Raw genomic sequence first — 22,824 nt, forward strand, 5'->3', positions numbered from 1 at the left:
CCGAGCGCAGCCAATGAGCGCGCGGCCCGCGCGGGGGCCGCCGGGAGCGGTGCGCGATGCGGGCGGCGCTGCGGGCGCAGCTCGGGTGGGCGCGCCGGGCGCTCCGCGGGGCCGCCGTGCTGGGCCACGCCCCGGGGCCGCCGTGCTGGAGCTGCGGCGCTGCGCTCCCCGGCGGCGATGGGCCGCGCTTCTGCCCCGGCTGCCAGGCTCTGCAGCCGCCGGCACCGCGGCCTGACCTCTTCCGCCTGATGGACTGGTGAGTGTGGGCGGGGCGGCCGCGGGACCGGCCGGCCGCGGGTCTCACCCGCCTTGTGTCCTGCAGTGACCGCTCCTTCCGCATCGACGAGCGGCAGCTGCAGCGGCGGTTCCGGAGCCTGCAGCGCGCCGTCCACCCCGACCGCTTCGGCCAGAGGCCGCCGGTGAGCGCCGGGCCGGGCGGGGGAGCCGGGCCGGGAGGGGCCCGCGGGGCTCGGTGGCCGCCGGAGGAACTCGCCTTTAGCCTTCGGCTGCGTGGTGGGGTCTCAGTGCCGAGTCCCCACATCTCTCCCGCTCGGGGAGTGAGGGGATTCTCCTGTGTTTGTCTTTCGGTGCTCAGAAGAGACTGTCCCTTGGATTGGCGTTGGAGGTGGACGATGAGGGGCGCTGCGGTTCGTCAGGCCGTAGCTGAGTGCACTGACACAGTTCCCAGGCCCACAGAACCTTCTCCGTTTCACACACGGACTGCTGTGGGGACGCTGCTGTTCCGCGTGTAACAAAGCGTTTTTTGCCACTTGTTATAAGCTTCCAATTATTTGCCGTCCATTTGCAGAAAGAGCAGTACTACTCTGAACAACACTCTTCCCTGATCAACAAGGCCTACCAGACCCTGCTGAACCCTCTGAGCCGAGGCCTCTATCTAGTAAGGTCTCCGTTAATATTGCAGTGTTCCTGTAGCTAACCCTGGGGCTGGTGCTGCTCTTAGGGATCGCACCTCCCATTCAGTCCTTCATGTGCTAATTTGCATTCCTCTCAAGAGGATACCAGACACTGAAGGGAGACTGGAACCAAGTTTGTCTAAAAATTAATCAGCATATCATCTAATTTGCCACTCCTCTTATACTGATTTGTCTTTCACATCACACGTGGTATTTGGCCATGGCTGCTCATTTAGAATTTCTGTCTGGCCCAGGGCAGCCTTTTTTATGTTTTTTTTTTTGCTTTGGGTAACTGCTGATCTTTATGGTCAGCCTATGTATGGAGTTAATTTTCAGTGTAACTCTATTCACTGCAGGTTTATCAGATATTAATCTGAGTATGCCCCAATAAGAGACTTAATATTAAAGAAAATGATTCCCATTGAAATAAATGTGGGAATATTTATTTTCAAATTCCCATTTCCTCTGCCAGCTGGAGCTGAGTGGAGTGGAACCAGTACAAGAGACAGACTGTGATGCAGATTCAGCGTTCCTTATGGAAATCATGGAAATTAATGAAAGATTAGCAGAGCCCAAAAATGAGGATAACCTTGAAGAAATTGAAACTTTAATAAAAGGTAAGTTATGATCTGAGGAATTTGTACAGAACTAATATACTGAATCTTGTATAATAGAAGAGTCTGAAAGCTTTTAACTGCTTTGGTATATTTCTTGTAATGTTTTTGATTTGAATTAGTCTGGAATTTACTTACTGCAAGAGCTTCTGCCCTGTGCCCCCTTTTCCAGTGTTGTCTTTACCAAATTATGCACCTAAACATGACATCTGTCTTGAGAACATTTGTGTAACAGAACCTATTCTGATGTCAAAAGAAATATATATAGACAATAAAAAGGAATTTACTCAAGCTTCATCAGGTGAGGGCTAGTCAATCGTTCGAAAGAAAAAAGCTGTCAGAATGAAGTTGAATAAAATGCTTGTCTAACCACACTAAATAATGTTATTTATACAGGCATTGTAGTTATTTCACCTTCTTCATCTGGTATATATATCCATTATATTAAGTGGTTATTCTCCTTACACCAGCAACTTCCTTATTATATTGTTGGTGATATCAAAAACACTTGGTTTACTGATATATTTAATTCTTTGCAGTAACAACCATGTGCTAAAAGCAATTAGAATAACTAGAATAAAAACTGAGTAGCACAGGAGAAAATTAACTGTAGCAGGGTAAAGCGACAGACCAAAAATAAGTTAGATTGCTGGGAAATCAGTAACCATTAGAATTCCTGTCAGTATACCTGTTTAAACAAAGAAATACATGTTTGAAATTATAATTAAAACAACATTGACAGCATTATTGTGAAAAACTCGCTTGGCTCCCGTAGGCTGAAACTAGTAATGAACTTTCCCCCACAGACAGTCAGAATGCAGTGGTATCAAATATCCAAAGTATAACAAAAAGTAAATTAAATATTTTGTTTTGCAGTTAAACAAGAAGAACTGACCAGAGAGGTGGCTGCAGCTTTTGAAAGAGGTAACTGTTTTTGTGAAGTTTTTAGCTGCTATACATACCTGTCAAATGCTTAAACTCCACATTCTCTTATCAGCAAATATTTCCTGAGCTGTGGAACAGAAATACTGCATTGACAAGGGTTCTTTGTTAGGTATTTAGAATAAGTACTTCTAAACTGACATTCTTGGTGATTTGGGAAATTCAGGACCTCACGTTAAAAATGAAGTCCAGTACAAAAGTTCCATTCATCAAAATAATCATTTTGAGTGGGAATGTGGATGCTAAGAAATTGTTTGCGTGTTTCCCAGAATACTGGGAAGGACAGACTTCATCTTTGACATATTCTGAGGTTTCACACTTGAATTTGGGAGATGTTGTTCTGCAGTCCTGGGGCTATAGCAGAGCAGTGAGTGCTGTTTTTTGCAGTGAAAGCCACAGAAGCTGCGTGGCAAGTAAAGGCCTGTTCTGCCCAAGGTTTCAGGGACATCCTGTGCAATAATCAATATAACCATAACTTTATTCTACAACCAATGCATAGGCACAAGCTGGAACCATTCCCGAGCTTCTGAAGCTGGGAACAAACCTCTGTTTCTCCTCTGTGCCAGGTCCAGAATGCTGCAGGTTTATCAGGGGTGGGTGTGTGTAACTGTAAACATCAAAGCAGCGCTGGCTGGGCCTGCCTGTGAGGAGTTACATTCTGTTACTCTGTGCCATAAGAAGGACTGTGTTACATCTGTGTTTGTCAGCAGGTCATAAACTACCCTCCCCCTCTAATTCTTTAACTGAAGAGAAATTGTTTCATTATCAGTTTTGGAATTGGCACTATCCAGACCAGACTCCTCCTGATTTGCATTGTTCAGTTATGTCAGTTGGTCTATTTTTACACATTTAAAACAAACATTTGTCTTGCCTAGTAGGTAGATCAATACTGCAGCCACTTTACATAGGTCATTAAAGGGTATTCATTCACATTTCTTTTCCAAATTGTTCATTGTTACATGTTTTGTGGAACACTTGAGTAGAGATCCCAAACCATCCCAGATTAAAACAATAGGCAGCATGGTTTTAATAGTGTCTGAGTCTTTACAGCTAACAAGTCTTGGTACTAAAACAGGTGCTGTCACTGAAATCTTGAGATTCATTTTGAAAATGTAAATTCACCTCTCCCTCTGTAAACTAGTAATGTTTTTATTTCATTTTAGGTGATCTTCAAGAAGCCAAGAAGCTGCTAGCAAAAATGAAGTATTTTGCAAACTTAGAGGATAAACTAAAGGCCAAGAAGGTCCCTTCCTGATGTTGCCTCCTTTGTTATTAAGAGTCAGTGTTATTTTCAATTAAACAGATGGTTTTGTTATCAAAATCAGACCAATGGTGTTTGTTTCCTATACTTCCATTAGAAGCTTTAATTCTAAGAGGAGGAAAATAAATGTAAAAGAAATCCCACGCTTGCTGCAGCAGTAAGAGATGGCATTTGGAAATGCTTACAGCCAGGAAAAGTTGTACTGGGTGAGGTGGGCCACTGTCCTGGCAGTGGCAGGTATGCAAACAAATGTCAGAGAGGCACAGAAACACCAGAGGTGGATTTCTTACTTCCTAACATGTGAAGAATTTCTTTTGAGATGAGTCCAGGAAAAAATACTGGAGAGCAGGCAGAAGGCTCATTCAGCATGTCCTACAGACTCCCTGTAGTTTAAAGGTAAAAAGTATTTAATTCCTGTCATCTGTCCTCTCTGCTGCTTCATGCTTTTTGGTATATAGATCTCAGTCTGGTGGGAACTGACCTCCAAAACTAGAAGAAGTTTTGTTTTGTTGCATAGTTTAAAATGTTAAGATGCTAGGTTAGGGAAAAAAATAAACCAAATTGAAACCCCAGGAACTCTTTTATCAGGATAAAAGCTTTTATTACAAATACCTGTAACTCAGAGAGGTGCTGTATTTTGTTGTACAATACAGTAGCAGGACTTGATGAGTAATGTCTTTAAGGCTTTCAAAGTTACATAATTGGAAAACCAGAAACTAAATACCCCTATTTCTACATAAACTGGAATAATTCAAATACCAGTTCTAAGTTACCAGCTCTTGCGTGGGTTTTAACAAGAGCTCAGAATGTTACACTCAGCAAAGAATTTGGATGTGCCCGATGATCCAAACTGAAGACAGAGATTTGAAATGCAAGAAGAGTGAAATATCTGAAATACCTGCAGAAATCTGCCAGAGGGGCTCACTGAACTTCCTCCCTGGCATTTCTGCATCCCTACAGCACCAGGTTACAGCTAAACATCAAGTTTTCTGTGGATAATACAATATGTTGTTAATAATATTTCAGCAGTACTAACTTGCCTTTAGTTACCCTTCCTCTAAATACACAGGAAGATTTAATAAGCCACTTGATCATGTATTGCACTCCTAATTTAGAAAACTACATTCATAATTCTCACAAGTTCTGTTGCATTTGTGAAATTATGCAGAATTCTTTAAAAATTCATCTTGAAGTTGTCTTCTTTCATAAAGCTCCGTTTCCTTTTTCCTGGCATTTCTTCCAAAATTAAGCTTGTGAAATTCCTTTTTGATTTCCAGAAAAGATTTGTTTTTTGTCTCAGGAATTATGAGGAAGATGAAAGCAGCAACAAAGAAGCACTCCAGTAAGAACACCACAAAACAATACTGCTTCAGTCCATTCTGAAAATAAACGTGATTGCAACATATTTCAAGGGTAATAGTAGGTTTGAGAAAATAAGCTTTTTGTTTCCATTCACACTTAACATTATTGCTCAGATGTTTTTAATAAAGAGTCATTCAACCTATTCTATACCTGTAACTTTTTAGATAAAAGACTGTCAAGTGCTTCTATTTAAAAAGTAAGATAAACCATTTAAACAATTAAATGTCACAATCTAGGGAGAAGTCATCATTTGCTGCCTAGCTGTCACATATTCTAAGATTATATAATTTAAGTTTTCCTGAATATTTTTCAATGCTGTATGTTAAAAAATAAACCACAACTGTTAGTGAGAAGCAGAGCTCAACCATGAAAAAAGGACAGGCAGATCCAGATACCCTGATACATGCTGTTCCTGCAGGTTTTGCTGGCAAGAATATGTACTAAGACTTTCATCTCCAGCTTTGTATTTGTTGTTTGTCTTGCCTTTCCAAATAATCTTCTGTCTACAGAACTGTCAGTTCAGGAAGTTCTCAGAGATGTGACTCACTGGCCACAGGTATCACCTCAACGTTACTGCCATAAAAGCACAGGGCACTATTAAACAATGTTTTATCTAAATCTCAGTATCTGATTAAGTTTTTCTGCTTTTGATACCTTCTCTGTTCTTTTCATCTGAACATGAACATTGCCCTCCAGTGCATTCCTTTTACTTTTCATTTATTGTGTTATATTGTGGTTTGTGATACGTAAAAAATGCTTTTAAGAAGGACTGAATCTAGTTAAACTCATTTGAGAGGCAGTGTGCATCCTGGTCAAGTGTCAATAATATATACAAGTGCATATAATCCAATACAAGCAATGGGATGGAACGTGGGAGCAGATGAAATGGAAATTGTGCTGTGCATACTCACCACTATGAAGGGAAAGAGCATTCCAACTGTGAAGAAACTAATCCAACTCACAGTCCCTGCAATCATGTAGGCAGCAGGACGTGAGGACTGCACAAATAACTCAGCTGTCAGGGTGTTTGTTATGCCACCTGGGGATGGTTCAGAAACAAAACAGAGAATTGTGCTAAATGTCCATTTGAGGTATTTCCAATGCTACAAAAGATTGACTTGCTTTTGAATGTGCCATTAGCTGATCTATTATAATTCCTAACAGCACAGAGCTGAGACTACTGCCCTTGCAGGAAGTTTCCCACTAAAACAACTCTATTTCAGCAGCACTGATCAGGGAGCAGGCCCCCTTTGACAAGTGTAGAACCCCTGTGTTCTGAAGGGCAGAACTAAGCCCTCCCTCACACACAGCTGCCCCAGAAGTGTGCATGGTAAGCCTCAGTTGTGGGCTGCAGGATGGCCTCACTTGGGCTCCTTAGCCAGAGCAGCAGCAACTGTGCTGCAAAGGCTTCTTGCCTGTGTGACAGCACGGCCCTCCCAGACCTTCCACCACTCACACACATTCCTGTGCAATACCTGGACCCAGCCCAAAGCTCAAAATGAAGGCAAACACACAAGCCATACTCAAGTAAGGCATCCAGGAGTACAGCTCCTGAAACAGAAGACAATGAGAAGGTTTAGTTCAGATTTTGATAATCCAGTCTTGAAGTCTGGCTTAACAGTTCTGTTTCCTTTTGTAATTTATTTCAACTAAGACCAGCAGTCTTTCATTACTCTTCTACAGCTAATTTATTTAACAGTTCTGCTTGAGAGAAATTAAATAGTGTTCATTCAATAATTTTTACTGAATCGTATAATAGAATTATGTAATCATAGTGTGGGCTGGGCTGGAAAGGACAGTAAAGCTCATCCCATCCCACCCCTGGCCATGGGCAGGGACACCTTCCAATAGCCCAGGTTGCTCCAAGCCCCATCCAAACTGGCCTTGAACACTTCCAGGGATGGAGCAGCCACAGCTTCTCTGGGCACCCTGCTCCAGGCCCTCCCCACTCTCACAGGAAAGAATTTCTTCCCTCCCTAATCTAACCCTACTCTCATTCCCCTTTATTAGGTCACTACGTGCCCTTCTCACTCCTCAGTCACACTGTGTAATAGGAACGAGTCCTTTGCACCTGGTAAGTCAGAGAGAAGGTCAGAACAGTGCACCAGAGTGTCATGAGGAGATAACCCCCAATGATAAGGCATCTTCTTCCCACATAGTCTATCAGCAAACCCTGTGGACAAGATACAATCTTCTGTTAATATATTCATCTCCTTTTTACCAATGCTCTTCAGGAAGAATCATTACTCTTTGTACTGGGAGGTAGAACAAACTGCTCCTTACACAGGAGAGGGCTGTGAGACATTCACAAACTCCAGTGCCAAGTGTTACATACGGGATTTTTTCTGCCAAGATCCCAGCTTGTTCAAAAACGTAAATTGCATAGAAATAAATCTACAACAGAAAAAAAAACCACAAAAACAAACAATTAGGTTTTTCTGGTATTTAAAACATTGTCTGGAAACAGAATCATGTTCATACTAAATATATAGATCAGTGTATTTTATATTGTGAATTACTAATGCAACACTAATGCAACATAAGCAGCAATAACAATCTGTTAAATTAATGTCTAAGTAAACATACTGCTAATGTAAAAGCCAATAGGATTATTCAACTTACTGAATATGCTTTATATTCTTAAACTAGACACAGTGGGATAAGCTGATCCACCTTTATTTACTTTTTCAGAGGAAGTATCAAGTCATTCTTTCAAAAAGCTTGCATACCAGAAACACAGAAACGAGAAAAAACGAGAGAAACACCCAAATGCAAGGACATTCTTTCCCACTTATCCCATTTCTCTGAGCTTCTCTATGTGGATCCTTGGTGTTAATAAATAGTTGAAAAACAAGTGGAAGTGAAATAATTATTTAAGCTGTTTGTTCATATGAAATCTTACAGCATTAATGCCACTGAGCTGTTGGCCTATTGTCATCACAATGACAGTGATGAGCTGCCATCTCACACCACGGTCAGTGAATAATTGCCAGGGCTTCTTGGGTTTCTCCCCATCTAAAGCAAAACATTCTCGCTGGATGTCTTCCATCTCCCTTCGATACTCTGAGGAACCATGAAATCTTTTCAAAGCTAAAAAGAGAAAAAAATAATTTATGTTTATCTATTAGCCACAACTCATGGGAAATAATATCTTTCCATAATGACCTGGATTTTGCTAAGATATGAAAAATTTGCTTTGTGATTTGCTTATTCCTTGCTGTTTTTTCAACATTTTTTGCTGTCGTGGATTTGGAGAATTCTATGGCATTTCTTTGCTTCTTTGTAGAGGAAATCTGACCTTGAAATATTCACCAGGCAAAATACTTTGTATCTGAACCTCAGACCTTCAAATAATCTTTTCCTTAAAGGACACTCTTAGCAGTTTGAAGTGTTTTACTTAAATTCTAGGCAGATATTGAGTCCTTTATTATGGCCTTGACTTTAATGTTGCCAGTGGGATGCAGTTAGTGAGCTGGAGCAAAGACAGAAAATCCTTCTCCTAAGGCAAATATAATCAGAAGTCATTTGGATCTCAAATTAAAATCTTTACAAATGGTCTTAAAAGTTAAAGAGTATACAGCATCTGTTCCTTTACAATCTTCATGATTAAATATATATCAAGTGACAATTTGTCTTCTTAAGGCCAACAGAAAGAGTTTTGATGATCCTTGATCATGAACTTCTCACTAAGAGTAATCAGCTTGAAGCTCTAGTCAATGAATTTCTATTTGAAACAGGATAATAAAGTTTTGTTCATAAACCATTATAGGCTCCTGAGTTCCACAATCCCTTCTTCCATATAAGCTCACTGGAGAAAGAACATGGGCCAAAAAGCACTAGATGATACAACTGGGCTGTGTGGATAAAGATAAAAGGAGAATCTGGAATCCAATATATTCACTGTACCCTTCTGGAGAACAGAAAGTACAGATGCTGGATATTACCTTTGGCACAGCTCAGCTCATCACCTCTGTCAATAAGAAGATATCTGGGACTTTCAGGAAACCATGGAAGGAATAAAAGTTGGGCTAATGCTGGAATACAGCTGCTGGATAGCAACAGAGGCCAATGCTTTTCTCCACCTAATAATTCTCTGTGAGAAATGTGGAAAAAGAAGGCAAAGAAATATAATAATTAGCTATTGGTTATTATTTGGTGTAGTCTCTGCTCTTGGAACTTCTAAATTCCAGCTGGATCCTCTGATCACACAGGGGACAAAAGCAGTGATAGTGCTGTGATACAGAAATGTGAGTCCTTTCCTTTCAAGTCCTGTCTTGCCAACATCCACGGTCTCCAGCAAGAAATTGGCAGAAAACATGAACTCAGCTCCAATGTAGCTGCTGTGACGCTGTGCTGGTGACCCATCTCAACTGACACCACTGATGGCTGGCAGTTGTAGGAATAAGGTGACTGGAGCAGGATTTTCTTCTCCCAGGGGGACCTTGTATGAATTCTAATGTTACAATGGCACAAGGAATGTTCTGCAATGAGCTGTAGGAAATTAGAATTCTTTACACAGGAGTAACACAAAACAAGAGACAAAAAAAAAAGCATTTCTTACCTCAAACCAATTATTTGTCCTGTCAGAATTCCCCCAGTCAGAAAGATGGAAGTCCCCATGGCCAAGCCACCTCTTAGGTGTTTTGGGGCAAACTCCCCAATATAAAGAGGCTGCACACAGAGCCCAACACCTGCAAGTAAATGGAAAAAACATTTTCCTATCAATAGAAATTGTTTTGCAAAGACTTACTAAACCAAAACACATACAAAATGGGATTTAATTAATTTCCTATTCATTTAGCTCCCTTCAGATTCCAAGCTAAACTACAGAACATTTTCATCATAAACAAGGATCATAAAAGCTAAAGGATCAGAAGTAACAATCATTTATCATTCACCATAGTTTATTGATAGTAGGAATAAGAAATCATTCACCTGAATTTATGCCAATCAAAAACCTTCCAGCAATCAGTAACTCAAACAATCCTGTAGGAAAACTGATCCCCATTAAAATGGAGGCTAGTATTGCTATAAGATTATTCATCAAAAGAGCTCCTTTCCTAAAGAGGAGGAACAAAATAATAATAATAATAATAATAATAATAATAATAATAATAATAATAATAATAATAATAATAGTAGTAGTAGTAGTAGTAGTAGTAGTAGTAGTAGAGAACAAACAAAAACTGATTGAAACAAACAAAAAAAAAAACCCAAAACCAATCCACCCCAATCAGATATTAAGGAAATCTGTAATAATGTGAGGTTTTAAAAGTTTTCTTTTCTGATAATGGGGGGGCGGGGGGGGGGGTGGAGATGGACTTTATACTAAAGAAACATACAGTATCTGGAAATCCAGATATCTGACACAACTGCTTATGTTTTTAAAAATGTCTAAACATAAGAATAATGCATAAACATGACAGAAATGCCTGACAAGGTAGGAGTGGGGTTTCTTCATTTAGACAAATGAAGTGCAACAGATGAAGCAGCACGTCCTTACTGGCACAAGGGCTGCAAATGTGTCAGGGAGGAACTCGTGTTTCCAACACACTCTGTGTGCATTCTCCTACTCAGATTTCAGTAAATGTAATGCAAAGACTAAGTCAAAGGTCATCCAGGGCTCATCCTTGAAAATCACATTGGAATAAACTATAAAATTCTACTAGAAAACTCAGTTTTAAAGTGAAAAAACATGGATAGGTACCCAAGGTACTCTTTTCTCCCATTCCTCTACCATTTATTTACTTTCTATTCCAGTGGGAAGGTAGGAAAAGCAAACATTCTTTTCTATGCTGCTGCTGCAACTGACCTGCCCAGCCGGATTGCCATGCTGCCTCCAATCAGGGCTCCACACAGGCCTCCGAGGGAAAAGATAGAAGCAATGACAGACCAGAGAAAAGTCAGCAAATCTGGATTTAGTTCCTTCTGATAACGACTATTCCAGGTCTCGTTTAAGAACTTGTGTATATGCTGCAGTAGAAAAGAGTGAGGAATGTGTAGCATTTTATACAGCACTACAAATAACTTGCACCCCAATCCTAAAAATCAATTCTGGGAGCTAATTCTAAAAGATATCATCTGACTGGCAGAATCTTCCTTGACCTCAAGGAAGACCTTGTGTTTCCTACTCCCCACACACCTCAAAGGCTGCTGAGCAGCTCTGATTTGTGCCCTGCCTCAGGTGCTGCAGCAGAGGAGAAATACAACCCTGACATGCACTGCCAGGAAAGAGCTCTGAGGTCCTTCTGAACAAGGAGGGGGAGAGGGTGAATGGTTTTAAGGTGTTATTCCACATGCTTGATTTTCTAAAATTTGCCTTTAGAAACCCTTGAACTGGCATGCATCTGTAATCACGGGCTCCTGCTCTTCGCCTGCAAACGAAGACTAAAGAACAAACTTCTTGAACTCTCCCTCTGTTCCCAAAATATGACATGTTCTTTCACAAACAGCTTCTTTTAAGCTTTGTAAAAAGCATACAACGTTGAAGCAAATTCATTCTTCACAGTTTCCCAAGCAAATAAATCAGCTGGTAGCAAAAACTGATACCTATCACTTTCACAAGACCATTTGCTCAGACCCTTGAGCATCCACAAAATATGCAGAATCCTGGAGGCCACACAAAGAACGCTCAAGTAACAAGTAAGTGAAAATATCTACAAGTTACTCAGCCACTACAGATGCAACATTTTAATTCCCTGAGATGATCTTTTTCAGTAATCTGCCTTGTGATGGACACCTTTACATAGTAACTTTCCTTTTTCCCTGTTATCCAGTGATAGAAAGAATGGGAATGGCTCAAAGCTGAGTCAGGAGAGGTTTAAACTTGACATGTGGGGAAATACTGGTGATATCCTACAGAAAGGGTGGTCAAACAGAGGAACAGGCTTCCTAGACAAGTGGTCAGTGCTGCAAGGGCATTTGGACAATGCTGTTAGTAACATGCTTTAACTTTTGGTCAGCCCTGAAGTGGACTAGATGGTCACTGTAGGTCTCTTCCAACTGAAAATGTTCTGGTCTATTCTACCCTTAGTGTTCTGGGCTATTTTGGTAACTCAAAAATATATTACTTATTCAGTTAATCTTTCTAATAATAAAGGTATTTATGTGGCCTATTTGGCACTTTTGTCTGACACAGAATACCTCTGATGGGAGTTACTCACAAACAAATGCACATGAAACCACATGGGAAATTCACAAGATTCCTTCACATGAGAGGAAGACTGCTTCAGTTCCCACTGTGATCACAGCAAAAGCACATTTGGCCTCTTGGCCGAGTTCAGAGAGGAAACAGCCCAGTGAACAAAAGATGAGCTTTTACCTGGGTGGGTGCATTGATAATAGAGACATTATACCCATACTGAAAGGTGCCTCCAATTCCAACGGCACAAACAGTCAGGAGCAACGTCCAGCTGGGGAGCTGGGGAACAAAAGAAAGTCATGGGCATGAAAAGAGATAGGACCTTGAGCCCACACACACGTCACAGCTAGAAGAAAATGATGGTGAAACACATCATGTATTTAGTTTGAAGCAGTGAAAGTATTTGTTTAAGAAAACCACCTGAACACTTGCAGCAGGGGAAGCATTTCAGACTGGCCTTGGCCCTGATCATTAAGAGCCTTTAGAAATGCACACAATTACAAGTCTCCAGATTATGTGTAGGCAATAAAACCTTTACAGCTATTATTGGAAACTGAGTAAATGCTTTTTGCATAAGCCACACTGCTCACAGTGTCTGTTCTTAATGAAAGAATGCTGGGACTGTTCATGTTTGGTGTTAGAGACAAAACGACTCAGTATAAGAATTAACCAAATCTCAATTTCTGTGAGTCACGTTTTAATCAAGATGTGAGAAGTAACAATATTTTATTTCCCTTTAAACAATATTTTAAGTCCCTAAAATGATTACTCGATGTCTGCAAGTTGGAAGGTGTAAAGCCTTAGTACCTCAGTCACAGTAATTTGTTCACTGGTAATAATATTTAATTTAAAGTTTATTGGCATGTATTTTTTTTTAAGTTGTCAACATCTATGACCTAGTTTCATTCTCAAATCGGTGTTTACACACTAGAACTCCTAGAGTCACAGATTCACAGGTTTTCAAGGTCAACACAAATTACTACTGTGATACATTCAAATCTCAAGAATATAACTGGTCGTAAAATGTACTTTGGATGATGCCCCATGGCCAGAGATCTCCAGAGGTTTTTATTTGATATTCTCCTGCAGTGCCCTCTAAGTTTACTTTTCACTGAATATGATCATACTAAAAATAACATCAAATGTCTAGAAAACATTTTGTTTTAAATTAGGTCCTATTTCATATCATATTATCTTATTGACTGACTTCAGTTGGACACAATGTTTCCTATATTTAAGGCACTTCAGTGAATTTCCCCTTCCTTCATATATAAAGGCTGTATCTATTTCTTTTAATTAACTTGTACTCCCTGAATTTCTCATTGTAAAGTATGCAGACTAATTCTTCATCATTCTTATTCTTGGTCCAGTTCCCAGAAATGCTGAGTTATTCCAGATACTGTATTCTGAAAGAGTTGTGTCCTTCCTAAAGATAATTCCTCAAAACTTCCTTCCTTCCTTCAAGACTGAAATTTGCAAGTTGAAATTGATCTTTTAAAGTAAAATCTAATTAACATTTCCTTACCATGTCCTAGAATAAAAAGTGTTTCTCTGAATGTCAACCAAAGCAATGAATCAAGAGTAAGAAGTAAGGGCTGCCGTGAGTATAGCAGAAAAAAATTAAAACTTGATGTGGTAAATACTGGCACTGCACTTCAGCCCCTTTTATTAACTACGTACTGTAAACCAATTTTGTGTGTTTTATGGGTCACCTGGCATCTAGAAGGGACAGAAAATAAACAAACAACCCAAAATAATGAACATACATCATATAACTTAGGTTTTGTTACGACAGATCTTTTGTTCTTCCTGCCCAAATCAGCTGGTCTGGTGGCACTGGCAAATGTCTCACATTTGGAGAGAGCACAGATAACAAACAGCCTCATGTGTTCTGTCAGCTACTCAACTCCTGACAGCTTATAAGGGCGTTCACCTCATCTCAGAAACATGACACAAACAAAATTCCATTTGTATTCAATGCTAAACATGAGGATCAGAAAGCTGCTTTTATAGCTTCCACTTTCCAACACAGCCAGGTGTCCAAGGAAAGCGCAAAACTTTATGAGTCTAATCACTTAATGGATTTCTACTTAAAACTTACATGAAATACCCGCACATTCCACATCTGAACATCATTGCTAAAACTACAAATTCCCTGCAGGATCCACCTTCAGAGGCCAGGATGGTTCTGCTTACCTTGCAGGGCGAGCTAGACCCTCTGACCAGGGGCTGGTGCTCCATTCTGAGCATGGGCCGAATTAGATTTCCTTTGCAAAATTTAATAAACTACGTTACAGGAAAAAAAAAAAAAGGTGCCAAAGAACTTAAGTTACTAATGTATTAAGATCAGCTTTGCTTTTTTGTTGTTGTTTTGTTTGGTTGGTTTTGGGTTTTTTTTCCCCCCGCCCATTGGGACTCTCCTCAACGGCCCAGGACTTTTTGTGACAGGAATGTCCAACTTAGATAAAGCCTCATAGCAGCCTCAGGGAACTTTCCCTCCTCTTACACTGCGTACAGGCACTGTCCTTCTGTAACTCCGCGCAGAACCCCGCAGCCTCCCGCAACTAAAGACAAGGACGGGCTCTTACCGTGTGCCTGGGCGCCATCCCTCTTCTCCCTCCTGCTCAGCTCCGCTCGCCACCTCCCCGACCCCGCCTGAGCTCCTCAGCTGACCGGGATTTGGCTGCTGGACCATACCCGCCTCGCTACCAGGATTAGACAGAGCCACGGACGAGAGAGGGGCTGTCTCGGCCCTCCTCGATCGTCCCACAGCATCCTCAAAGCCGGGGAGGGGATTCCGCTCCCAGAGGGCATCCCCGACAGCACCCAGGACTACAACTCCAAGAGGCCCCACAGCGCCCAGGACTACAACTCCCAAAGGCCCCGCAGCACTCAGGACTACAACTCCCAGAGGCCCCACAGTGCCCGGGACTACAACTCCCACAGTGCCCGTGGGTCCTTATCGGATCGCGGCGAAAGGCCTGGAAGGACCCGGGCTGTAGCGGCGGCCGCAGCCGCGGGCCCGGCTTGGCCCGGGTGAGCGCTACGGGCGGACGCGGTTTCGTGAGGGGCTCCTCGGGCAGGGCCGGCGCGTCGTGCAGCGCGGGTTGTGGCGTTGATGTGCGCTTTCTCCTCCGCATCAGGAAATGGCAGCGCTAGGCAGATCCTGCCAGGGTATCCCGGCGGGCCCGGCCGTGGAGCTCCCCACAGCGCCGGCCGCTGCCCCGGACCGCCACGGCCCGCAGCCCTTAGCCGGCGGTCACGGCCGTCTGCAGCCACCCGGGATGGTCATGACAGGGATCGGAAACGACGGCGTCGGTGGATCCTCCGGCCTCTGTCTGCAGAGTAGCTTCGACCTGGCCTCCCTGGCCGCGCTCGGCAGCCACCACGAGGGGCTGACGGTGGCCCCGGTGAGCTCCTTCACCAGGAGCCGCAGCCAGTAAGTGCCAGACCCGTTCCTGCAGGGCCGAGGCCCGAGCGCCGGCAATGGGGAACTGCGCCGGGTGCTTTGGAGGCGGCTGGGGGCTGTTTCCTTGTCAGTGTTGCGCTGGTAGGAGGTTAGAATTGTCTTGTGCTCGGCTAAGGACCTTGACGCTGGCTGGTGGGGAATGAAGGAGCCTTTTAAGAGGCAAGGATCGAGTGTAGCAGCATCTTTGCATCCTTTGAAACGAATTTATTTTTTTCAGTATGTCCCTGTGATACAGAGTACTAAGAGACTCAAGCTGGGTCATGTGTTGCTCTTGAAACATTTGAATTTTAGTAAAAAATTGATCTTGCCCCTTGTGGAAAAACAAATAATGTAAAGGAGAAGAAATTAGCATGTAATTCTGTTCAAAGAACTGAGCAATTACAGTCACTTTTGACTTCCTTTGGAACAAAGTAGTCAAACTTTTATTCCTTGACAGCTGGTGATATACTGTGACTGTTATCTCAGATAAAATTTTAAAAGGGAGGAAAATATTGTTTGAAAATGTCAGTGTAACCAGAAGATATGACTTGAAGCTAAGTAACTGTTTTTCTTTTGTAGTGTCTCTGTGCGATGTGGAAAGAAGCATAAGCTAGAAGAAGAGGCAGAAGGGTAAATTAATTTGTCTTTTATAGCCTGAAAAATCCTGATTTGCTTTTTGTTTTGTAAAAGGTTTGAGCACATCTCACCTACAAACAGGAAGGAAATCTAGAATTGTTTCCATTTGGAACTCTTCCCTTGAATTGCACTTGAGCCCAAATCCATTTCTATTACCTAATTAATTGTGTGGAACTGATTTTCCTGAATAGGTACTCACATTTTACTAAGAGCAATGTGGATTTATTTTCTTTGTTGAACTTTCATTGCCATAGTGTGTTAATGCTGCTGAAATGCACTTTCAATAACATTTGTTCCTGTAGAATGCCACATTTCTTTTTTTGACAATTGTAAACTTACTTTGTTTCCTAGCTGTCCTGTGCGGAAGAAGAGACTGACAGGAGCCAAAAATTGCCCTTTGAATCCCAACACTGAAGAATGGATTCTCTGTGCAGGTCAGCAGGCAGCTGGGGAGGTAGCAAGTCAGTATGGTGGCAGCGGTCCTGAAACTGCCATGTTAGAAATTCCCTGTGAAGAAATGGATCAGACAATGGGGGAACAGCAATGCGAGGTTGCTCGCAGGAAACTTCAGGAAATTGAGGACAGGTAAATGCAGGGATTGAGTAGCCTGGCTTTGCTGAGCTTTCCCTTTTTTGGTGGGCATTCAGGGGTGAATCTAGCACTTAGCAGTGTGATAACACTGTTGTAAGTCTGAGGTGAACCTTCTGTTCAAATTATTTCATTTTAGGCTACCTGTGATCCTGTAAGTCTTCAGGCTGATCTGAAATTGAGGGTGCTAGAGCAGGAGATGCTGACTAAATAACACCCTGCTCACAATCATTATGCAACTTTAATGTACCATAATGGGGTTTAATGCTCTTCTGTGAGCATCCAGAGCTCAGCTTCTAACATCTACCTGCTCAGGCTTGAGCTCAGCTTTTTTCAACCAACTGCAGCTTGTTCTGTGATTAATACTTAAAAGAAATGTGAATTTGTTACTGTAGAGAGTAGCATGAACCAGAGAGGTCTCTCTGCATATACGCAGTAAAGCTGAGATTCATCCTGCTGATGGTGTGATGTGGGGTAATGGGGGGGCTATAGAAAGTCTGCTGTAGTCATTTAATAAATTTACTGTGCATTCGGTCCCTTGAAAGATTTCTGGGAATGGCATGTGTATGTATCAGTTGATTGCAGGTGGTTAGAAAAGCCAAAAGTTACAGAAATTTTAAAACAAGATTTTCTTGTAGATTACTCCATAGATGATGCATAAGGAGAAGCAAGGTACTGTTAGACTGTTACTTTTTTCATGGGTAAATCAGAATAGTGAAAGATGTCTCTGTTATCTGTCTATGTCTGCTTTGGTCCTCTTGGAGGATTGTTCCCTATTCTTCCCACCTAGTCTGCTAAATTTTCTATGAAAAGTTTACCAAAAACAAAGGAGGTGCTTCCATTTGTTCTAAACGCTGCAACAATTTATGCCAATTTATTTCTCAGAAACTGACACAAGTTGTGAAAAACGAAGCACTGTTTTCAGTACCTTTGCAATAATTCTCAAAGTCCAGTTTTGGGGAATTGAGCAGGTGAAGCAGCTGCATAGCTGAGACTCACTTGTGTAATGTGACTGAATAGTAGAGTTTCCCTTAGAGGGAATTTGTTTATTTTCTCTCAGTGTATGTCTGCAGTGACACTGCTGGGATAACACAGGGGTGACAAAGCTAGCTCAGGTACCAAAAGTGGCATTGCTGCTCCAGTGGCTTCTGTGATGAGTCCTTCTCAGGGTATATTGGCCCAAGAGAGACTCAGGTTAACATAGCCCTGCTGCTTCTGGTACCCAACCTAGGTCAGAGATCTGCACAGAGCAGAGCACGTAGATGTGACTGTAGTCTGCAGTGGATGTTCCTGATAACAGTATGCTCAATAGTGTTTATCTCCCTCTTCCCCCTCCATTCCTAGGATAATTGATGAAGATGAGGAAGTTCATGCTGATGGAAATGTTAGCAATCTGCCCACTCTTATCCTGTCAGATACCCTTAAGAAAGGGATGAAGAGGGATTTTGGTGAAGTCCTGACAAAGAAAATAATAGAATCTATGTAAGTTCTGGAGGAAATCATGGTGCTATGTAGTGAACATGTGCAAATGAAAAGAGAGACCTTGTTTCATGTTTATGGAGATGTCCTTGATTACTGCATGATGCAGCCAACATTTATAACAGACCATTCATCTGGTTAAAAATAGGAAAAACTGTCCTAATGTAAAAAAGAAATAAGTGTAACTGTAGTGGTCATGAAGTGTCTGTTTTGTACTCCTCATTTCTACAGAGTGAAATTTGTTGAGGGAACCAATATAAGTTTTGGTTTTATGTATGTGAGTTTTCAAAATGAGAAGATCCTGAAGTGTGACCAACAGTGGTCAAGTTTGGTGCAAAAAAGAGAGGAAATAAAGGGTTAGAACTAGAAATAATGGAACTAGTTAGGGAAGAGGAAATTTAATAGGGGGGAAGAAAAGGTATATATTTTCTGGAATATAGTTCCAGGCTAGCTCAGAGGATGAAGATACACGTCTTCTGCATTTAATAGCTGTGCTTGGAGAACTTATGTTTTACTGAAACTCTGTCCCTTCTAGGAGCCGTCCGTCTATGGAGCTGGTGCTTTGGAAACCTCTTCCTGAATTTATGACAGATAAACTGAAGTCTGTTTCTGTTAAGAACTTCAAGCAGCAGAGTACAGAAGTGTGTCAGGCTAAGCAGCCAACACCAAGAGCTCCTTTTGACCCACAGACTGAAACGTTCCCTGCATCACAACAGACTGCCATGTCTCCAGATCCATATGCTAGTTTGGGAATATCTGGGTGTGCAGAAGAAGAAATGGAGTTGTAGATGCCAGATTTTAGACTGGAAGTGGTGAGCTTCTGATGCTTATTGTTGGTGTTTTTTGATTTTTTTTTTTTTTTCTGGTTTGATGTGTGAACCTGAAGTTACATTATTTGTTTTTTGTTTTCTTACTAACAATCATAAGCACACCACAATCATAGGGTGGCCAGGAAACACCCTAAGATTTCTGTGTTCCTGTCTGTTAAATATTCTTACTTTTACTCAAAAGGTAATTCAAAGGCCTTTGGAACAGGGAAGTAGCTTTCCATCTTGCTTAATGGTGAAATATCCTCTTAATTGCCCTTGGTAAAGTATAAAATACAAATACTGAATGTAATTGTGGCTTAAGCCACACCTTTCTCTTACTGAGCCATTGAAACTAGTGCACATACTATGCTTGGCCATTTGCTTTAATTTGAATTACAAAATGTAAAGGAAGAAATACCTTCAAATCTGGTCACAGATAGAAAAGCAACCCCTCTGGTAATTCAGCTTTTCGCACCATCTTACCTGTTTGGACTTGATGTAAACTCAGATGTAGACATTATAAAATCCATGGGGTGGTAGGGAAGGAATATTACAGCTGAGCTTAAGTCTTTTGCTTTTTAGAAAGTAAAGCCAGTATTTATAACTTGCAGGATACCTACTAACTTCATCTTTGGTTCATTGGCTTCTAAATTTTATCTGTGGGTTTTTGATGTTCCCCTCCTCAAACAATGCAAAGTTTGGGGAAAAGTGGTTCTCACCAAAGAGATTCACAGTTCACATTGTGCTGGGATTCTTTGTATGCATGGAGTTGGAAAGTCAGTTGAAGATAGTATAACTTCTGATTAAATGAATGGCATCCATTAATTTGGATAAATATGATAAGTAAATCAGATAACAGGGAGCTGCTGTCAAGTGCTGGATTATTGTCTGTATCCAAGTCCCAGCCTTTGGTGGTGAGGTAAAGGAGATGGCTGTCTTTTTCCTGAGAGAATCTAGACAAAATTTAAGCCACAGTATGTGCCAATAATATAGCATCACATTGTTTATACAGATGCATGCCAAAAGAATTTTCTACCCTGTACAGGGTGCCAAGGAAAGGAATCCACAATGAGATATTGTTTGTACCTTTTCTCAATGCACAGCAGTTCCTTATGCTTAAGGTTCTCTAACTTGTTTAAGGGTTTTATCTTTTATTTATAAGTCCTTCAGCTTTCTCAGAGATAACTGAATTGAGGCTTTTCTTAAGAAATCCCTTTCCCAGTAACAGATTCTGTTCAGTCCTACGTCCCAATCTGGTTTTGACATCTTGCTAACGTAAAGGAGCAAGTACAACAGCTGCTCATGTAAGAAAATCTACTCTTCTCTGCACAGCTAAGAGAGAATCCTTCTTATAATACTCTTTATTGTTGAATAACCCATAGCTGAAAGTTAAAAATCGAGCTTCTCTTTCTGCAGTCATCCTTTATTTCCTTTTGGTTGTTCAAGATACCTGTTTGTTAAACCCTGTTTATCTTGCTGCTTTTGTTGAAGGTTTTCTGAAATTTTCTGTCTCTTGATAAAACATTTCAGAGCTTCACTAAGATCACTCCAGCATTTGATTAGGTATTACTCTGGAAGCCAGTATACACGTGTGCCATTCTAGAAGGTTTAAGTTGAAGAACATGTGCAGCCTATCTTGCTATAATGCCTAATTTCATTTCAGGGTCTGCTATGAATCTCTTGCATGAACTGTGTAAAATTCCTTACGTATTATTAAGCTGCTGAACGTGTTTGAAACCTACAGCCTTTGATGTGCTCCAGTGCTTGAGTAGAACATAAAGCAGTGTAGTTTGGAGAAGGCTGTAGTCACTGCAGGTAGAACATGTTGTGCCTCCAAGTAAGTAACTGGGTGCTGGATTGTAGTGAAAGTTCGAAGTTGGAAGTATTTTAGGGGAAAGCTCTGAATCCTAAATAAGCTGAAAAGAAAGGATGAAAATTTCAAAAATGTGATGAAACCATCTCAGCAACACTAAAGTTGCAACAGATGTAAAAAACCTGTAGGAGGCCTAAATATATCAAATGATGGAAGTTGTTTTCCTCTTAAAAACACCAAATTGCATATCAGATTTGCAGAATAAGAAGCTGCTGTAGATGGCTTTTAAGCATACTTTTTTCTCTGCTAGGTTTGTACCAAAGGTTGACTTTCAGAGGTGTCTTTCTTCTTAACTCAATGCCAGTAGGGCATCACTGACCTGTTACCTGACATTTAAAACAATATAGTGGTGCACTGTTGACAGAGACTATGAAATGGAGAAAAAGTTGTCTAAGGATTTTGCTTTGATAGAAAACATTTACTTTCATTTTTTCACAATGCATTTCTGCCCTTATGACAGGAGACAGTGGGTTTGAGTTGCTAAAATTGATAGAAGAGTGGGAACCAAGTGACAGGAGCACTGAGCTACAGCAATCACTTGGGGAGGGTGATTGGATGAGATCAAGCTGTGGGCATTTCCAGACTTCTGTATTTGTGAGTTTCCTTTGTTGTCTTCATTAAAAGACTTTTATTAATGCTGTTCACAGACGGGATGGCAGATGCAATGCAGTATTAGGAGAAACCTTATTTTGAAATATGGAAGATCCAATTCTGGTCTGTCTTCTCTTGGGACCAAATCACCCTTTGTATGTCAGTTTTCAATAAATTTTCTAAAATATTTTTTAGATGACTGTTTCATTCCTGATAAGAGTGAAAAGACCTTGGGAGCCTATCTACAGTCTTCAGCTGGGCAGTAAAGTACTCTTCTGGCTTAAGATTTGAATTTAACTATGCTGTGTCAAAGGAATGCCCCTTTTTTTCCTTCACAGTATTCAGCAGGACAAGGGAAGGCAACAGCAGGGTAGAATAAACCTGAAGCTGCCAGGAAGGAAGAGTTGTTTTAAGTTTGTCGTGACCCAAAGGCCTCTGACAAAGCAGTAGAGGTACCAATAGGTGTTGCTACAGTTTGTGTTTTCAGATGTTTCATTTTACTTCAGAATGAAACTATTCAGAACTAAGCAAGCTAGGTATTCTTGAAGTTAAGGAAAGTTGAAGGAGAGTTTTAAATTCAGATTTTAATAATTTTGTTGGAATGTAAGACTTTGCTTTTTTGTGTACCATCTTAGTGGACTTGATTCTAGTAGAAAATATTAGTGCTTATAGGAATTCTGAATGGTAGTAGGCCTCTAGATGCCAAACAAGAACTATGATTTGTTTAGTGGAAGAGAGCTCAGTAACTATTAACAGCTTGTTGTGGGACCCAGTGCTTGCAGTAAGTAAGGATAAAGCATGCTAGGATGTAGCTGTTAAGTTAAAAAGTGGAAGCAAAACAGTGTAAAGACGCTGTCCTTGAACATTTCTGTCTCCTGTATTTAATAAGTTTGAAATGTTAAGTACAGCCCGTGTCCTCCTGTGATGGAAAAGAGACTGTAACACAATTTCCTTGGGACTTTTTAGATGTTGAAATGGCTTGCTCATGGTTTCCAGGAAGGACTGGGGCTCTGTAAAAGGGTGCTAACAAAATGTAATGCACAACTACAGATCAAATCCTCACTTCTACTTTTTTTTTGGACTCGCAACAATTTATTTGATACTCTTGCAGTCATCCCTGTTTTCCACCTTGAAAGTAAACCAACTTATTCTTCTGACTGCTTGGA

At 41.2% G+C, this 22,824-nt stretch overlaps 3 protein-coding genes across 8 annotated transcripts; 2 read left to right on the forward strand and 1 right to left on the reverse strand.

Moving 5' to 3' along the window:
- Nucleotides 1-53: 53 nt before the first annotated feature.
- Nucleotides 54-5,235, forward strand: HSCB (HscB mitochondrial iron-sulfur cluster cochaperone). Of its 2 annotated transcripts, XM_014875018.2 has the most exons (6): nucleotides 54-256; nucleotides 323-419; nucleotides 809-898; nucleotides 1,387-1,531; nucleotides 2,405-2,452; nucleotides 3,634-5,235. In XM_014875018.2, exons 1-6 carry the CDS (start codon nucleotides 57-59, stop codon nucleotides 3,723-3,725), a joined length of 672 nt encoding a protein of 223 aa, XP_014730504.2. In that variant the 5' UTR covers nucleotides 54-56; the 3' UTR covers nucleotides 3,726-5,235. The 2 variants fall into 2 exon arrangements, with proteins under 2 accessions (XP_014730504.2, XP_088032456.1); XM_088176330.1 differs by lacking the exon at nucleotides 809-898.
- LOC106852402 (solute carrier family 2, facilitated glucose transporter member 11-like) lies at nucleotides 4,309-15,293 on the reverse strand. 4 transcript variants are annotated; one of them, XM_014875010.2, is made up of 13 exons: nucleotides 14,823-15,081; nucleotides 14,431-14,501; nucleotides 12,415-12,513; nucleotides 10,906-11,066; nucleotides 10,029-10,153; nucleotides 9,655-9,784; nucleotides 9,038-9,186; nucleotides 7,996-8,183; nucleotides 7,377-7,487; nucleotides 7,165-7,266; nucleotides 6,569-6,644; nucleotides 6,005-6,132; nucleotides 4,309-5,110 (listed from the first exon to the last, which is right to left on the reverse strand). In XM_014875010.2, the coding sequence occupies exons 2-13, from the start codon at nucleotides 14,482-14,484 to the stop codon at nucleotides 4,892-4,894; spliced, it is 1,542 nt and encodes a 513-aa protein (XP_014730496.1). In that variant the 5' UTR covers nucleotides 14,485-14,501; nucleotides 14,823-15,081; the 3' UTR covers nucleotides 4,309-4,891. The 4 variants fall into 4 exon arrangements, with proteins under 4 accessions (XP_014730496.1, XP_088032454.1, XP_014730497.1 ...); XM_088176328.1 differs by having other exon boundaries at nucleotides 14,431-14,520; nucleotides 14,823-14,876; XM_014875011.2 differs by lacking the exon at nucleotides 14,431-14,501 and having other exon boundaries at nucleotides 14,823-15,293.
- Nucleotides 15,173-21,845, forward strand: CCDC117 (coiled-coil domain containing 117). Of its 2 annotated transcripts, XM_014875015.2 has the most exons (6): nucleotides 15,173-15,270; nucleotides 15,378-15,673; nucleotides 16,262-16,312; nucleotides 16,670-16,903; nucleotides 18,251-18,388; nucleotides 18,921-21,845. In XM_014875015.2, exons 2-6 carry the CDS (start codon nucleotides 15,381-15,383, stop codon nucleotides 19,171-19,173), a joined length of 969 nt encoding a protein of 322 aa, XP_014730501.2. In that variant the 5' UTR covers nucleotides 15,173-15,270; nucleotides 15,378-15,380; the 3' UTR covers nucleotides 19,174-21,845. The 2 variants fall into 2 exon arrangements, with proteins under 2 accessions (XP_014730501.2, XP_014730502.1); XM_014875016.2 differs by lacking the exons at nucleotides 15,173-15,270; nucleotides 18,251-18,388 and having other exon boundaries at nucleotides 15,381-15,673.
- Nucleotides 21,846-22,824: the final 979 nt, after the last annotated feature.

This window comes from Sturnus vulgaris, chromosome 19, assembly GCF_052056855.1.
Source record: "Sturnus vulgaris isolate bStuVul1 chromosome 19, bStuVul1.hap1, whole genome shotgun sequence".
Classification (NCBI taxonomy): Eukaryota; Metazoa; Chordata; class Aves; order Passeriformes; family Sturnidae; genus Sturnus; species Sturnus vulgaris.

Bases quoted from the DNA above. Each gene is read 5' to 3' on its own strand.
- HSCB (XM_014875018.2), top strand. From the start codon at position 57: ATGCGGGCGGCGCTGCGGGCGCAGCTCGGGTGGGCGCGCCGGGCGCTC. The intron at 1,532-2,404 runs GTAAGTTATGAT...TTTGTTTTGCAG, and splicing joins AATTGAAACTTTAATAAAAG to TTAAACAAGAAGAACTGACC. The intron at 2,453-3,633 runs GTAACTGTTTTT...ATTTCATTTTAG, and splicing joins GGCTGCAGCTTTTGAAAGAG to GTGATCTTCAAGAAGCCAAG.
- LOC106852402 (XM_088176328.1), bottom strand. The intron at 9,187-9,654 runs GTAAGAAATGCT...CATTTCTCACAG, and splicing joins GGACAAATAATTGGTTTGAG to AGAATTATTAGGTGGAGAAA. The intron at 7,488-7,995 runs GTAAGATTTCAT...TTTCTGTTGTAG, and splicing joins AGCTCAGTGGCATTAATGCT to ATTTATTTCTATGCAATTTA.
- CCDC117 (XM_014875015.2), top strand. From the start codon at position 15,381: ATGGCAGCGCTAGGCAGATCCTGCCAGGGTATCCCGGCGGGCCCGGCC. The intron at 15,674-16,261 runs GTAAGTGCCAGA...TTTCTTTTGTAG, and splicing joins TTCACCAGGAGCCGCAGCCA to TGTCTCTGTGCGATGTGGAA. The intron at 16,904-18,250 runs GTAAATGCAGGG...CTCCATTCCTAG, and splicing joins CTTCAGGAAATTGAGGACAG to GATAATTGATGAAGATGAGG.